The sequence below is a fragment of the Electrophorus electricus genome, chromosome 10, assembly GCF_013358815.1.
Source record: "Electrophorus electricus isolate fEleEle1 chromosome 10, fEleEle1.pri, whole genome shotgun sequence".
In the NCBI taxonomy this organism is placed as follows: Eukaryota; Metazoa; Chordata; class Actinopteri; order Gymnotiformes; family Gymnotidae; genus Electrophorus; species Electrophorus electricus.
Window position 1 is genome coordinate 7,384,786 of NC_049544.1, and position 18,127 is coordinate 7,402,912.

General features: G+C 38.6%; 1 protein-coding gene across 8 annotated transcripts in view; it reads left to right on the forward strand.

Moving 5' to 3' along the window:
* Positions 1–16,818, forward strand: part of fam131bb (family with sequence similarity 131 member Bb) — a 41,876-nt gene extending 25,058 nt beyond the window's left edge. For 3 of the 8 annotated variants that reach the window (XM_027006727.2, XM_027006732.2, XM_027006730.2), the window contains 8 exons: positions 676–713; positions 7,054–7,089; positions 7,571–7,676; positions 8,852–9,079; positions 10,464–10,604; positions 14,819–15,147; positions 15,263–15,520; positions 15,895–16,818. In XM_027006727.2, coding sequence (XP_026862528.2) covers positions 676–713; positions 7,054–7,089; positions 7,571–7,676; positions 8,852–9,079; positions 10,464–10,604; positions 14,819–15,147; positions 15,263–15,520; positions 15,895–16,125 — 1,367 coding nt within the window. In that variant the 3' untranslated portion in view covers positions 16,126–16,818. The remainder of the gene's footprint in view (positions 1–675; positions 714–7,053; positions 7,090–7,570; positions 7,677–8,851; positions 9,080–10,463; positions 10,605–14,818; positions 15,148–15,262; positions 15,521–15,894) is intronic. The other 5 variants (XM_027006729.2, XM_027006731.2, XM_027006728.2 and 2 more) reach the window with 4 other exon arrangements.
* The last annotated feature ends 1,309 nt before the right edge of the window (positions 16,819–18,127 follow it).

Below are 18,127 nucleotides of genomic sequence, written 5' to 3' on the forward strand. Positions count from 1 at the left end.
ATGTATATCTGTTAGCAAGTCAAAGACCCAAGTGCATATGATTCATTTCACATTGATTCTCCTCTATTTTTGTATGATGGCTTACATGATTATTACATTATTTAATTATTATTTAAGGTAATTATGAAGCTAGCTGGTCTCTCTCTCTCTCGCTCTCTCTCTCTCTCTCTGTGTGTGTGTGTGTGTGTGTGTGTGTGTGTGTGTGTGTGTGACAGAGAGAGAGAGATTCCTGTTTTTATAATACACTATTCTGCTATCTTTTTTCACTTCTCTTTCTTCCTCTCACATTCTGTTTTTCCTTCCACTAACTTCTCTTTCTCCCTTTGCTCTCTTTCTCCTTTTGAAGGTCAAGCTGAGCTCATAATTAAAGCACAGTGGGTGTACAGTTAGGTGAAAGGTGCTGGCATCTGATTCAATTACACTGTCAGTACAGTGTCATTGTACACCGTGTCTTGACAGTGCCACTACAGGAAACACAGAACCTATGCTGAATCATGATTGAGAGTAAACACTACGTGACCATTATGCTCCTTTAATGTAACATTTTGGACATGTTGTCTTTCTCTCTCACACACTGCCTACTCTCCCTTTCTGTTAGGTCCTATATTTCTGTAACGCCTCCTCCCAATATTTTCCCATACTCTAATTTCTCTTTTTCTCTTCTTCTCTGTATAGCGGCAGATGGGGTTCCAGTACAGAAGGATGGGGAACAGGTGAGCCTAGTACAAATAAAAATATTCCCTCTCAACAAACAAAAATTTCCTAACAGCCAAGTCTGAGCTAAACCAAAGAGTCCAGTTTTACTGGAAGATAGTATGTCTGATAGGGAAATATGTCAAACAACAGCAAACATTATTCCTGTTAACATGTTAGCCTATAACACTTTAAAAAGATTAATAAGACATTGCCAATTCACAGCAAATTTTTACCTGATGCATTGCATTCATATGCGCAGTGGATTTACATCCAGCTGGATACAGATGAACAATATGTGATTTAAGCAGCTGGACATTTTGGTGTGTTGATACGATCAACCTGTGATTTAAGATGGTTAGAGGACTTTCATTGTGACCTAAGCATCACCATTACTACATCACATCACAGCCATTTCTCTCTTCTTTTCTTCTCTGTTGTGAAATGTTTAAACACACACACACACACACACACGCACACGCACACGCACACGCACACGCACGCGCTAATAGCTATAGCTATTAATGCTACACCTACATCTAACCCTAATTCTAACCTTAACCACAGTAACAAAAGTGCATTGTTTGACTCTTAATTTTTCAAATGAAATTACACATTTTTGGAAAAAAAGAAAGAAAAGCATTTGAACATGATCACAAGGTAGTCCCTCCCCAAAAAGTTAAAAATGTCAGATATTGCTGTGGGGGACATTTTATCCTCACAGAGATATATAAACACATACACACAAGCTCATTATCACAATGATTCTTAGTACAGGAGATCAGTACTACATTTCAAACTCTGAAACATAGAGATGATCAAATTGCATTCTGCAGGAGACTGAGTCTCTCTACAGTTCCACAAACCTTTTGAAATGAAATGCTTTTTAGGCCATTTTTAGGGTTCTTAAAAGCAGATTATATCTTTAACTGACTGTCACAGATACATGTGGTATTTGAAATTGGGACTAAAGAGGAACTATATATATATATATATATATATATATATATATATATATATATATATATATATATATATATATATATATATACATACATACATACACTTACACAAACAATTACTCCCAAGACAAGAATGATAAACAATATGGCATTCACAACAATGTGATATTAACAAAAACAAGAGCAAAAGCATACAAACATGGATAAAAGATTAACATGATACAAACATCTAGCAATGACTGACAATGTAGTACCAAACACAGGGGTTTATATACATACATATGTGAAATGAATAACAAGGTGCAGGTGTGTACTAACAAGGGGGTGTGGCATCAAACAGGGCAGTCACAGTCAACAGTAAGCTACTACTGCATATGGCAGGCCTTACCAAGTGATAACTGGGAAGGGGAGTTTACTGTTCCAGAACCCCCCCCCCCCCCCCCCCCCCCCCCGCCCCCCGACGCATCGACCATCGAGACAGCGAACCCCAGGCCACTGTTGCACGGCAAGCTCCTCATGGGCCTGGCCCAGTAGCACTATGCCCCCCCACCCACCCAAGAAATTCCACGGAATTTTCCATTCTTGTCTGGGGCAGACTTTGTCCTCCTCCTCCTTTTCCGTTGTGGCCACTAGCTCTGGTCGGGGTCCTCTCCCCAACATGCAGGGATCCAGGCAGCAGGTTGGGATGTCAGCCTTGGCTAGGGGAATATCCTCTTGCATCAGAGCAGCGTGATTCCTCTCGGTGCACACCTGCTCTGTGCCATCCTGATAGTTCAGCCTTGAGCACATCCCCATGAGTAGTCCTTTAGTCGAGAGAGTCGGCATCCTGTGGTGGTCGGTCATTCTGTGACTGCCCGAGTGCCACAAGGCAAAGATCAGGATGCACAGACCTCTCTTGATGTAGACAGACATTTATTTACACAAGACAAGAATGATAAACAATATGGCACTCGCACATAACAATCTGTGCAACGTGATATTAACACACACAAGTAACACAAAAGAAAAAGCATGTAAATGCTAAGACTTATGTGAACACAGTATAAAACATGACCATGATACAAAAATCTAACAATGACCAACAATGTGGTACCAAACATAGGGGTTTATATACATACATACGTGAAACGAAACAAGGTGCAGGTGTGTGCTAACAAGGGGGTGTGGCAACCAACAGGGCAGTCACAGTGAACACAGTCAACTGTAAACTGCCACTGGATGTGGCGGGCCATATTTCATGATAAGTGGGAAGGGGAGCGTACCGTTACAGGTATTTAAAACATGAACTAGAAGGTGTTTTAGTAAATTCAAAATGTCAGGCATCTAATAGTACCACCAACAATTCTATATTTTGCCACATCTTGTGAATATTTTGGTGTATATACACATACATAATCTCTTCTGAGCAGCAAGTCCCTGTCTGCTATCACTGTAAGTACAAGGTGACCCATTATTCCTCACTTTCAAAATATTTCCATACACTAATGGAACCTGGCTCCCTTATTTACAGGTACTTTATATCACCCTTTTTTAACCGAGGGTACTACAAACAGAATATAGAGCACCCGAGAACCTAGTACATTATCTCCACTTAACCAACTAACTTTTTTACTTGATGTTTAACTAGGTGTTTTATCAATGTGTATACCTTGTATAAAAGAGTATGCAACCTTCTTTAGAAGTAGTTGAATCGTGAATAGCAGGTAATTTAAATTTAGGGCTTTATCCCAAAACTGTGCAAACCCTTTGGTTTTTTCTCATAAGATAACCCGATTCTTTGAATAATGCATGGCAACAAAAAGTGCACCAGTGAAGGTTTACTATATCCTGAACACAACTGACTGAAAAACAAAAGAATGTATGAGAGAACAAAGATAGCAGGTGCATCCACCCTTTAACAGAGAGGTGGTCCTTTAACAGAGATGTGGTCGGCAGCAGGAGAAAGTGCTCTCTTTTAACAAAATCCAGAAGTTTGCTCTGTAAGCATGTAGTGAGGAGCAAACAGTGAGACTCTAAAATTATCCTATGCCTTCTGCAGAGTGTGAAAGATGGAGTCAGGAGCCTTTGCAAAGCAAACCAAAAGATATCATCTTAATATAATTCCATAAAAGAACAGCATGGATGTATTTAAAATAGTCTGGATTAAATAATTGTCTGTACTTTGTCCTGACTCTGGTGTATGATTTTCTGTGTGAAGGTCACTTGACCTGTTATTGCTGACTAGGAACTGTGACTAAGCAGTCTACACGATGCATTGTAATCTGTGACGGTGATGACAGCACATCAGCCCAGGCAACATTAACTTGCCTACAATCCTGTATTTGTGCGTCACTATTCAGCAGAAAAAAATAACCCTTTGGAACACACACACACACACATTCAATTTCAGTTTTAAATACACTCTATACCAGACAGCAGAGAGAGGGATTTGGGGAGGCAAAATAAATAAATGAGAAACAAAGTTCATGGTGTAGGTGTTAAACAGTGATCCAGACATTTGTTGACAGTACTAACTGATTTGTGTATTAGATGCTTAAACCATGTAAAGCCAGGTCTCACAGCTTCCAATGTTCCCTTCATACATGAACTAGAACTAGTCCGAAGTGCAGTGGTTGCATTACGTACGAGTAGGATCCAATGGTTTGTCATGGTACAGCACAAACTCTCTCTGTTCCTCTGCACGGAGGTACATACACAACGCAACTGCACCCTAAGCAAGTGCCTCTTAAAGAAACAGCGCACCTTTTTTGACTGTTAGAACATACAAAGTTTTGTGACTACAATAAACTAGACAGCTGTCTAGAGAAGAACAAAGAACAGTTTTCCATTGGTTATACAGTCTTTTCACGTTGCAATTTTTGAAGAAAATCTTTAAATTGAATTTGCAACCTGCTCTTGTTCTCCTGTAGCTCACCTGACAAAGCAAGGTGTTAGCAACTCCAAGGGCATGGGTTTAATTCCCAAGGCACACACATACTGTCACATTGATTAATGTGTAAGTTGCTCTAAATAAGTGCATCTGCCCAAAGCTCTAAATGTAAATTTGTCTTGTTATCCTGAGATTCAGTGCCTTACTGGCTTTGGTAATGAAGTTATAAGAGCTCTTTACAGCACATAGTAATAAGATATATGTCATATATTTTTATGAATAAAACAAACCCTGTAAAACCTCATTAAGGATTCTAACAGGTCATGAATGTGCTAATAATTCACAATAACATTGTATGTGATATTGATATGATAGTCATATGATAATGACTGCATTTTATTTGTTAGTTACCATGCAAGCTTTGTTGCTTTTTTCTCATGTATTTCACAATAAAGTGACCATGGTCACTTAATGGTAACCATGAGCTTATGTGCAGTAGGCATGGTTTTGCTACAGCACAGTTTCATGGAAGATTTGTCATTTATGTTGGCCCATATGTATGTCTTTTCATCTGATCAATGGTCTTAAAGGACATCACTGCAAACTACTTACCTGATGCCTTACACTAGTGGTTTCTGCTGAATAACTGAGTTGACTCAGCTGAGTTACTTTAATTAGTAAGTTGTATTAGTAAATCAGGGATACACAATTAAATTAGGGAAATTAAGGCAAAGGCTTTGTATAAACCATTTGATTAAATTTCACTAATCAGGTCCCACAATCAAGTTTTTATAATATAACCACCCTCCCAAGATCAGCCCTAATTGCAACATTCATATCTGTCTGAGAATTTTTGCATTTTGTATTTTGTTTATAACCTTGCTACTTTTTTATTTTTTATGAATAGCAAAAGGAAAACTATAACAAAAGCACCAATGTTAAAAGCAAGATGCATAACACCAATAATGCATATTTCCACCAGTATGCAAACACTGGATTCCCAATTTAATTACCCCTTCTTCTTTAATGGGCTGGCCTGGCCAAAAAAAAAAGGTCAACACCTGGATTTAAGCAAATAGGTAAGAGCCTCCCATTGGATAATTACTGCATGGGTGATTATGTTTCAGCTGGCAACAAGTTATTTAACCCTAACTGATCCAGTGAGTAGCTTCTCATTTGTTAAACAACCATGTCGAAAGATACATCCTGTGGTCATAGAAAAGATGCTAATCTGTTTCAGAAGGGTCAAATTATTGGCATGCATCAAGCAGAGAAAACATCTAAGGAGATTACTGAAACTATTAAAATCGGGTTAAGAACTTTCCAACGCATTATTAAAAATCGGAAGGACAGTGGGGAAACATTACCTTCGAGGAAGGAATGTGGTCGGAAAAAAATGATCAGCGATCACTTAAACATGGTGAAAACAAATCGTAGAAAAACAACAGTAGAACTCAGGGATATGTTTAATAGTGAAAGTAAGAGCATTTCCACATGCACAATGTAAAGGTAACTCAAGGGATTGGGACTAAACAGCTGTGTAGCCTTAAGAAAACCACTTGTCAGTGAGGCTAACCAGCAAAAACGGCTTCAATTTGCTAGGGAGCATAAAGATTGGACTCTGGAGCAATGGAAGACGGTCATGTGCTCTGATGAGTCCAGATTTACCCTGTTCCAGAGTGATGGGTGCATCAGCATAAGAAGAGAGGCGGCTAAAGTGATGCACCCATCGTGCCTAGTGCCTACCGTACAAGCTTGTGGGGGCAGTGCTATGATCTGGGGTTGCTGCAGTTGGTCAGGTCTAGGTTCAGCAATGTTATGTGCCCAAAGAATGAGGTCATCTTACTACCTGAATACACTGAATGACCAGGTTATTCCATCAATAGATTTTTTTCTTCCCTGATGGCACGGGCATATTCCAAGATGACAATGCCGGGATTCACCGGGCTCAAATTGTGAAATAGTGGTTCAGGAAGCATGAGACACCATTTTCACACATGGATTGGCCGCCACAGACTCCAGACCTGAACCCCATTGAGAATCTTTGGGATGTGCTGGAGAAGACTTTGCGCAGTGGTCCAAATCTCCCATCATCAAAACAAGATCTTGGGAAAAAATTAATGCAACTCTGGACAGAAATAAACGTAGTGACATTGCAGACGCATGTGGAAACCATGCCACAGCAAACGTGTGCTGTAATCAAAGATAAAGGAGGTCCAACGAAATATTAGAGTGTGTGACCTTTTTTTTTTGGCCAGGCAGTGTGTTACTCCTCTTCATTTTCTCTTGAACAAAGTTTCCGTCTCTTTTCCTTTCTTTCTTCTATTTCTCCTTATACTTTGCATGTTTTAAAACTGCCTTCTTCTGTCACCATTCCCCTTTCCTTTCTTCTTCCTATTGCCACCATTCTTGCTGTCTTCTCTTCTTTTCCTGTCCCTTTCTTTCTTCATTACCTCCCTTTCCACCACTGCCCTTCTTCTCCCTCTTCCTCTTTGTCTCTCTTGCTCTCTGCCACTTTCTCTCTCTCAGCATGGCCGAACAGACTTTTCATGGGATGGAATCAATGTAAGTGTTGTGATTATCATTCCCTCATTTGACTTTTCTTTGTTTCTGTTCTTTCTTCAAACTCACATTAGGTAGCTTTGTCTTTTCCTTCACTCCCCATTCCTTGCCCTGTGGTCTCTATGCAACATCCTTGCAGTGAGTTGTTGGTGTGCTGCAGTAGTTAGAGACTATCGCTAACAAAATACCACAACCTGCAATTCCCACAATGCAAATGGACAGACAGTGAACAAAAGGCTGTTGGGAAATGTAGTATTTCATACACCTGAGAAACCAAAGTACTAACCTGTATTTATCTCCTTTTCTTCCATCACCTCTGTCCTTTCCATCCTTCCAAATATTCATAAACTTTCATGCTCAAATTTCCCAATCCTCTGTGCTGTGGTGCACTTTCTGCTCCCTCACGGTTCCTATTCTGCTACTTTTTGTTGTTTTCCTCCCATTCCTTCTCTTTTGCTCCCTTGGCTGTCTTTTCCCCCTCTAGCTCTCAATGGAGGACACAACCTCCATCTTGCCTCGGCTAAAGAAGCGGAACTCCAACGCCTACAGCATTGGTGCTCTGGCTAAGTCCTCTCTGTCAGGTGTGTCAGGTGTGTGTCTGTTGTGTAAACTGGTAACTGACCCCATGTTGGCTCCAATCTGTGTGGGTGGAGAGGGAGCCAACATGGCCCCTTGTGGGTGCCCTTTTTCACTCCCTGTTTCCATTTTAAATGCTCACCAATAGCATCTCAAGCCATTGGTGGAATATCAGATATCCAAAGAGATCCCTACTGAGAAAGAAATACAGTGCCTACAACACATTTTTCATATGGCTTGTTGTTTTGGGAGTGGTGATGGATGGGAATTGCAGTTGTTTTTGTGTGTTTAGTGCCTGTGGAGTGTAGCGTGAAGATCAGTCAGTGTTTTGTGCTGTATTAGTGTCTATCTGTTTTTCAGAATATCATATCTGTGTCCTTGTAATGTGCAGTGAAGTGCAGTGAAGTTTTTCTCAAAGTTAAAAAAACACTTCTTAAAATTAAATTCATAACCATCATTTCATTTGACATTATAGTGAGTGAGGTCCCTAGACCTACTGACAGGATTTTGTATTGACAGGATTTTTGAACATTGTATTAACAACATAAAAGAAATCATTAGACTGATGCACTCCTATATATCATGTAAAGAGGAGCATATACAGTGTTGATTAGTATGCTGGCAGTAAATTGTAAATATCACAAGATGTAGTAAGTGCACCGAGAAAAGCTTACTGAATAAAAGGCTTATAATGGGAAGAGTAGTCCTAATAGCTGTGTGGAGATTTGTGTTAGTTTGGACAGGAATCATTCCAACAAGCCATAGTGTAATTCAGATTGCTTCCTCATCTTCTTCTAGTTAACCTCATAATATAAGTTTCGTCTACCTGGAGTCATAACCATTTCTTTCCCACAATTCAAGCTGTGTACACTCTCATTAAATAACAACTCTATATTCAGCTATTAATTTTTAAAGTCCCAATTCACCACAACCTGTTTGTACATGACACATCTATCTATCTCATGAGCATGTACTTAACACAGGCTTTTTCCTGTCACCACATGTCCTGCAACAAACTCCTTATCTACTTAGATCCCCACAACATTACAACCTTCTTTTCCTTTTCCTTGTTCTCCACGGACATTCATTCTTCCTCTGTCACCAATCTCCTGAACACTCTTCTCCTTGTCTTTTTCCCCTCCCTGGTGTTCGTTCTTCTCTTACCCCTGTGTCAATCCTCCTACTCCAGGAGTGACGCGCTCTATGAAGGACAAGGTGACAAAGCCAACGGCCATGGCACAAGGCCGTGTAGCCCACATGATCGAGTGGCAGAACTGGGGGATGCAGACGGTGGGAGCTAGTGGTTCGGGTGCTGGTGGCCGAACCTCCACCAGACACCTCCAGCAGGAGCGCAAGCTGGAGAATGATGCCTACAGCGATCTGAGCGATGGGGAGAAGGAGGCACGCTTTGCTGCAGGTAAACAGAGAGAGGAAGAGAGATATATATATATATATATATATATATATATATATAGAGAGAGAGAGAGAGAGAGAGAGAGAGAGAATATTATAGAATTGTATTCAATCTTGTGTCAAGTATATGTCCACTGTTAATGACTCAATAGGATTCAGACCCACTATATTCATATTCTATGTCTTTATCCTATTTCTCCAGAGGCTAGTTCCTGAAAAATGTCCACCCTGCCTTAATAAGGACAGGGTTTGGATTCAGTGTCATAATACTAACATGATACTTCATACCCCTACTAATGCAACACGTAATACTAACATGATACTTCATACCCCTACTATCACAATACAACTTCCACTCCAGCTTCCTTACAGATGTGAGGAACAAATGATGCATTCTCTTGATTCATTTGGCTTTCTGTAATAATGCATTTTAAAATGTGATAATAAAATGTAATAATAAATAAAAACCTTATTTAAATAACAAATGGTTAGGAGAAAAGAATCTATATTTATTCTCTTGCACTTGATAAGAAAAACTTATACAAAAGTGCTGTTTATGGGAGGGAAAAACAGAGGAAACCACCACTCAAAAAAAAAAAAAACCCAAAAAACATCACAGTTTTGACTGCATGGATGTCCAAGCACTATGGATGCATGGACATATTAGACAAAGTTTGAATATGTTCTATGTTCCTGAGCAGTGCCAAATTTACAGTTGTGAATGGCAAAAGCAGTCTAAGCTTGATTAATCTATTTATATGAACATTTGCAGTGTAGAATAAGCAGTCTGCTGTTCTTTCACATTGCTTCAGGTGTTACTAATAACACATTCTTAACACCCCTTGTTAAGTGAATGGTGTAATTCAATTTGAATGGATCATAATATGCTATTTATGGTGAAATGGATGGTGAGAGTATGGCAGTGCCATGCAGAGATATTTGTGATATTGTGTCTCAGCTGTTGGGTCTTTACCCTAATTATTCATGCTCAAGGTCCCTGAATGAGCAGAATGAAATGTGTGTAAGATTACCAGTATGAGCATTTCCCCTTTGATAGGATACAAGAATGAAGTGAAAAACTTAGTGACATCATTGGCTTTTATCTTATCAGAATACACTGTGAACAGCAGTAAAGAAAAGAAGACACTAGTGACACTAGTACAAAATGAGAAGCAACTAAGTATAGAAGTAATGAAATCATTATTTTGACCCTACTAAAGGTAAAAAAATAAATTAATTAAAAAAAAGTATATTTCTGTCACTTGCAAAATGAAGGTGCAGCAATTAAGCCACAGTGTTCTGCAGCATTTGGAAATAAGAGCCACTGAGTGCTTTCCCTCTTAATGACATTGTTGACTTTGCTCCTCATTGCCTCTTTGCCCTGTAAGGGGTTTTGCAGCAGTTTGCTATCTCTGAGGCTACATTGCTGGCCTGGACCTCCATGGATGGAGAGAGTATGAGTGCAGGATCCAATCAAGGCAGTGTTGCCCACCTAAGTGAGGCCAACCAAGAGAGCATCACCAGCCGAGGTACGTGTCTTTACGAGATAAAGTCCCAGCATGTAGCAAACATGAACATCACAGCAAGCCATTAATTCCTCATAAGGTTTTGTGAATAAGACCTATCTCACAACCAGCCTCAAGTCCTTAATACAAGCCTTTTGGCTACTTGGCTTTAGATTAGAGGGGACTAAATTAATGTAAGAGATAATATAATAAGGTTTGCTCATCCTTCCTTTTTTTTGACTTAATCAAGCCAAGAGGTTTCTTTGAAAATAAGATTGTTTATAAAGGAGCATGCTGGCAGTGTTACGGAAGATAACAATGGTTTACCACTTTGTACGCGAACTGGAATACACCCTACACCAGCGCTTGAATAAATCAGTATAGAAAGGTCAAGGACCTCAAGGGACAAGACCTACTGCTTAAAAAACAACATAGGAACATGGGACAGGAATGAGAGTCCAAAAGCTAAACACACTTGTTAGCATCATACAAGCATAAAATATGGAAAAAATAAATACCTAGCAAACCTTGAGTGGTATTTCTATATTTTTCAAAGTTTAACAACAGGACATAAAAGTCTTTTAGCAAATTAGATCTAAAGCATCCATTCAACCATTGGAATTTTAGCGTCAAAGAAAATCTAGCGACTCATATTCCTATTTACTGCTTAGAAAGAGAAAGAGACAGAGAGAAAAAGTGGAGGGAGGGAATAAAGAAATGGCCTGAGTGAAAAAGCTCTGCGGTGTGTTTCCCAAAACGCTTGTAATGCTAAGTACTTTGTAACCTTGTACTTAAAAATTATCTTAAATTTATTAACATTTCTCATAGCCCTTTGTAACTAACATAGTATGTAAACTCGTTTGTAAATTAAGAGTATTCTCACCTATTTGTAACTCACTAATTACTTCTTAATTTGAAGTTCACATGCGGTTCTACCTTAAAAAGTATAGAGGCCACTAATTCCCCACTGATTTGTGCAGGTTTTAAGCAGAGAAACAGCACATTTGCATATGTAAAAACACAAAAACATGAAAATTAATATTTATTTTCGAAAAATTAATTACACTTACACCACATCCAATGCCAACAAAGCTACTAGCTTTAATTTGTAGTTATTATGTTCATAGTATTAAAATAACTTTGGGTGCATGTATTATGGTTTAGTGGGTAATGTCATCCTCCCACTATGAAGGTCTTTTACCCAAAGTGACTTAATACAACATGAGGAATTAAGGGTTAAGGGCCTTACTCAGGGGCCCAGTAGTGGCAACTTGGTTGGTAGTGGGGCTTAAACTGGCAATCTTTTAGTTTCAAGCGGTGTACCTTAACCACTGAGCTACCACTGTCTATATATAATGTTAAATTTTATTCTAGGGTAGTACAGGCGATTATTTCTTGATGTACACATTTAAATGAAATAATTTAAATGTAATTAAATGCATTTTCCAGTGTAGTAGTAGTAGTAGTAGTAATAGTAGTAGTAGACGCAGTACATTAATAAAGGTATTCTTTGCAAAGAAATGCCGACAGTTAGCCTGCTAAGCTTGTTATGACACAACTAATCAAATAACTTATAAGTACACAAATAACTAACTTAGAGTAGGCCAGACCAGAGTAACACTACCTATGTATTTGGGATGCCCATGGGCTAAGCAAAGCTATTATATCCAAATGTGTGCATGCTAAAGCACTGCTGTGCCATGCACCAACATATATAACATTTCCATGCACTAGGGATGCATTGCATGAAATCAAAATAGGTTTTCATGCAATTGGAAAGATTCCTGAAATTGTTGGTTGCATATAATCATATGCAACCACCAAGGCCTCTTTATGGACATTGTGGTGAAGCGGCCTGGAACTACTCATGACTCCTTCATCTGGGCCAATTCTGGAGTGTGTCAGATGGCAAGGGACGTTGCATTTGCGGGTGGATAGCAGGTATCCACTCCAAAACTGCTTAATCACTCCTGTCATGAATTACTAGGAGAAAGGGAAGTAAAGACTTTACTAGGCTGGCTTGGAAACACAAAGGCACATGATGAGAAATGTTTTGCCTAAATTTACACAAAAAATTCTTTGGGATAAGTTACTTGTGTTTGTTGTTGGGTTTTTGAGTAAATGTACCAAAATGTATTTGTGCCCACCACTTGAAAGATAAATAGTGAAATACAACAATCAATGAAAAAAATATTGTGCTTGTATCATTTTTTTGTATCTCCTACACCATATCTGTAGCTTTGGGGGGGAGTGTCTTAAGTGTCTTCCAACAATTCGGTGATTTTCGGTGACTCTTTGGGAAAATTCCGTTTGCACTGCGGTTTGCCATACTTCTGGACTGATGCATGAAAGGTTTATATTTATACGCTTGATATGCAATAGGAACGAATTGCAAGTGTAATGTTTTTAATGTTTTTATAACAGTAATTTGAATACTTATTAGCTATTAGTTTTTATAATAATTATTTTCATAATTATACTTTTGTGGTATAATTATGAATGTATGTAAATCGATGGTTTGGTTTTCGACTAGCAGTGCTTTTCCAGCGCAGATGCAGAGGCAGAGTCAACAGAGAACTACTTAAAACTCGCTCATAATTTTGAAGACTAAGGTTTTTGAGAAACACTCTCAAAATTGATGTGCTTAAAGTTACGTCGATCTTGAAGTTGTTCGTAAATCACTAAGATTAGTCATTATCTAGAAACTCACCCCTGTTCAGATGGTGATGCCTGTTTGAACAGGAGTCATCACACTATTACAAAAGCCATTTTCCTCAGTAAGCAATGAATCTTATTTCCGATTCAGTGGAAAACTCATTTTACATTCATAGTGATGACCACAGCAGATGGGAGAGGAACCAGGGATTTGAACAGAAATAATATAATTACATAGTAATATTATTCCACAATTGACTCAAATCTATCGTCCTTCTCAGAGTAGAGCAAGCTTGAGGAATTGAGAAGCTTTACATGTTGTGACCGGCATTGTGTTCAAATGTGAAACAAGTGAAACACTTCCAGGTTTTAGTCTCAGAGGATATAGGTGGGGGTTTTTTTGTTGTATTTTTTTATTTTACAGTTAACAGTGTTTACCTTCCAGAGTATAAAACAAATACAAAGATTGACAAACATAACCACAACAACAAACAACAACAAAACAGGTTGCCTGTTAGAAACTCTTGTATAGAATTCGGACAAAGTATCCAATTGCCAATATATAAACATTGGGTATTACACAGTATTACACAATACTTCACATATACCTTATATATAGCCCCTTATTACTTGTGAAAATTGCTTTAATAGGGTAGATTAAGATTTAATAGGGTAGATTTTTCCCAATATTTTATAAAATCCTCATTATTAACATAAAAGTCAGTCTTTCAGTATAATACATTTTGTAGACTATTTCAATCTATTGTTTTTTTGTTAGAGGATTCTTCTGCATCCATTTTTGTAATGGTCTTTTATCTAGTTGCCAATAATATTTTAAGCAAATATTTAGCATTGTTTTCTATTAACTGAAGTACTTTTCCAAAATAAAGACATGACTATTGGACATCCCCCCAAAATCTGAAAGTGATCATCCATTTAAACACCACACTACTAGTTTATATGCTCACATCTACATACATAATAGTTGGGCTATCCAGCTTGTGGAAACACAGGTCTGTTCTTAAAACATTCACTAGTTCACAGGAATCGGGACCAGCTCCAGCAGGAGCACCAGCACTGTATGGGTGGAAAAGTGGTATTAGAGTGTGTGAAGCAACATAGGCATTGATTGATTTTTAAATATTTTTCACCACTCAGAGGAGAGACCATCACTGAGTATATTGGTGTTTTTTGACATGCACATGAGTGTGCTCCTTTTTTTCTCTTTCGAAGTACTTCTGAGGGTGTTAAAATTGCAAACCCTTAGTGTTTTTCCAGAACATTGTTTGGAAATTATGAGTCTGAAGGCTGGGACAGTAGGTGGAACTAAGCCTGCAGAAAGATTATGAAACTCTCATGAAACATTTACCTCAGTGAGGTTGCTGTCTCAAATCTCATCATACCAGACCTATGCATGATCAGATCACAGCTCTGTAGAGCACTCACTGAGAGAAAATGAAATACAGATCAAGCCTGAAATACAAATCAGGACGCTTGCTATGGTTCTAGCCTTCTGACAATTACTATATCTATAGAGTTAAATTGGTCAAATTATAGTTAAAAATGTTTTCTCTCTCTCTTAGACCAGATATTGCACCACTCCTCTGCAGAAGTGTGGCCTCACACTTATGTCTCCCAAGGTCTCTACTGCCTATCCTCTTCGGATGCTTGGGAGCCAATCAGCAATGAGCCGTCAGGTGTCGCATCCCCTGCCACAGGCTCCTATGTCATGGCAGGCGGGACTTCCTGTGAAGGTGGCTATGATGGAAATGCTGCAGCTCATTTCCTGACGCAACAGCAGCAGCCTTTTAGCCTCCAGCAGCATCAGAGCCATTTACAGCAGATCCAACAACTGCAGCAGATACAGCAATACCACCAACAGCAGATCCTGCAGTATCAGCAACAACAGCAGGTGAGCCTTCCCCAACGACATCCACCAGCAATCACTGGAACAAGTTTAAAAATGTAAGCTCTGAAACTTACCAGTTAATAATACTAAAGTTTGACATTAGTTCTTCTCTTCCCAGATATTGGAACATAGACTACAGAGTGCCACTCAATCTTTACAAGCCACACCCAATAGCACCATCCACAGTCTACCCCCACTCACCCACCCACCATTGGTGGACTTGTGGGGGGCAGGGCATGCAGAGACCTATCAGGCAGAAGTGGGTGGCTATATAGGTGTGGCTGCAACAACTGAGGGAAGTCTGACAGCCCCCTCTGAGGAGGTGGGAACCGAACACTCACCCTTACTGGAGGCTCAGGAGGAGGAAGAGATCAAGGTGAGATCTTGGAGATCATGAATTTAGGTGCTTAATGCATTGCTAATGTGCATAGTTAATAATCACCCATTCAAAAAAGCGGCTCTAGTTCATTCTGGAGTAACTCATTTCATTTCATTTCAAAATTAAATACAATATCCATACAAGCTAAATGTATCCTTAATCCTTACAATACTGTTAAAATGTTCAAGAATGGAAGGATTTAATAATCAGTAAAACCCACAGTGAAACATCTCTCTCTCTCTCACACAGACACACAGACACACACACACACACACACACACACACACACATATATATATATATATATATATATATATATATATATATATATATATAGACTATTCTAATTGATTTTTTGTCTCTTGGTTCAGGAAGAAGAGGTTACATTATGCATGGAACCAGAACCAGTGACTTTAATCCCTTCTCCAGCTACACAGAGAGAGGAAATGACCTTAGCTGGAGGAAACAGTCCAGGACAGGCCCCTGGGGAACCAATCACAGAGTGGAAACCCACTGATGTCACACCCTCTGCTACTGAAACGCTGGAGGAAAAAGAGGCGGAGTTAGAAAAATCCTCAGCTGGCATCACAGCAACCAAATGAGTGTTAGAAGCAAGACTGATTTTCATGGACATGTAAAGCTACATAATTAGCTCATTTGAATTATTCTGTCACTTTTCAGGAATTAACACCTTTGTGACAGAGTTTATGTGACTCTTCATACAAAAAGGTAAAAAGAACTGAGACATTTTTAGGAAGCCTTATACTTCTGAAGAGGAGGATGGGATGAGAGAGAGTGGGAGAGGCTAAAAATATACATAAGGATACAGAGAGTTAAGAAAAATACAGAGAAAAAATGGTTAAATACATGCATGCTATATACATGGATGGTACTCATCACTAAGAACAAACATAAAAAAAATGACAAACATAAAAAAACTACATCTAAACATCTGATACACCAAGAACATAAAATGATTAAATATTTTGAATAAAGAAGCAAAAAAACATACATATCAAATATCTATAAAGTCCCTACCAGCTAACATGCATACAATTAAAACACATGCCACAGAAAACAAAACTGTTAAATTCAGCATCACTTAATGGAAAAGGTCTGGACATCAGTTGAACAAACCTCCCTCTTATCTTGTAAAAATATTCTCAAATTCATACTTAAATTTATAATCATACTTGCTTCTGAAGTACAGTATCATGGTCTGTTCTTACAGCACTGAATATATCAATACTTCTAGTATACTGTATCCTACCATTATACACTACCAATAACACGTGCATATGCCTTTGACTCTTTTGATCCAATTCAAATGCTACTGTATCTGAGCAGTTGCTGAATAATATAAAACATAGACCAAGTGAATGATTCAGTTCTAGAAAAGCTGGTTAATCCTTTGCAGTATTTGGTTATATCTCCACATAGCAGTTTAGGCTGGGTATGTACCACCTCACAGGCAGGTGCATTTGATGTTGTTCAAGAACATCCACGGGAAAACGAGCAGGAGCAGATGTGATTGTTTTCTTGTCATCCAAGTCAAAAAAATGTGCTTAGGATGTTCTCATGCTATGCATGTGGAATGAAAAAAAGCTGCATCTTTACAGAATCATCCGTTGTGTTCATTTGTACCTTACGATACTGACTCATGTCAAGGTTGTAGAATGCAGTTGTTTTATCTGCAACTGTGGTTGATTCTGTATGGGAAATGCTCATAAGTCCATAGGAATTCAAGGAAAAGATCATATTAATTACAATGTCATGAGTACTTGAGGAAAGATTGTTCTATTACAGTGAGCTACAGATCTGGCCCCATCAGTTTAGCACAGATTTGCTATGTCATGAGCAAACACACACACACACACACACACACACACACACAGAGAGAGAATTCTGTGGTGTATTGGATTATATCATAGTGCGCTTCTCTGTGCAAACCCTTTGGCATGCATGCTATTTGTCAGTGTGGTATGGAGTCCTATACAGCACTGTATAGATATTTGCACTGAGCTTTACACTGAGCTGGGCACTGATATGAATGAACTCTGAGTTCCATGAGTTTGACTGATTGACTGATTAATTGACTGAATGACTGACACAGAACGGCACAGTCTTTGCACACAGTTTGCACTCTCACTGGTTGCCAGAATAAAGAGCAGATGCCTTTTGGTCTTTGTTACCACCCTGAGAGGACAAAAGAAACTACATTCCCCAGAATGCACCTTTATAGGATGGATGTCTAAATCTAACAGGAAAACACAGGCTGATTTTCCTTTAGAGATAAATGTATGTTTGTTTATTTGCACTTTGGTTCATTCATCACTATTCATAAAATATAGAAATAAACAAAGGAAGAAAGGAAAATAAACAAAACGAAGCCAGCCTGATAAGTCCAAATGGACTACATTACATCATAAAGAAAAATGCTGTATCACTGGCAAAAGAGGATAGAAAAATGGGGGAAAGGTTTTAAAAGGCATGGGATTGGGGATATAAATATACTAAATATACTCTTAGTTAGAGTCAAAATAGTTGACCATGGCCTTGTCATAAATGTAAATTTTATTAATACTTTTCAGGATCATAACTTAG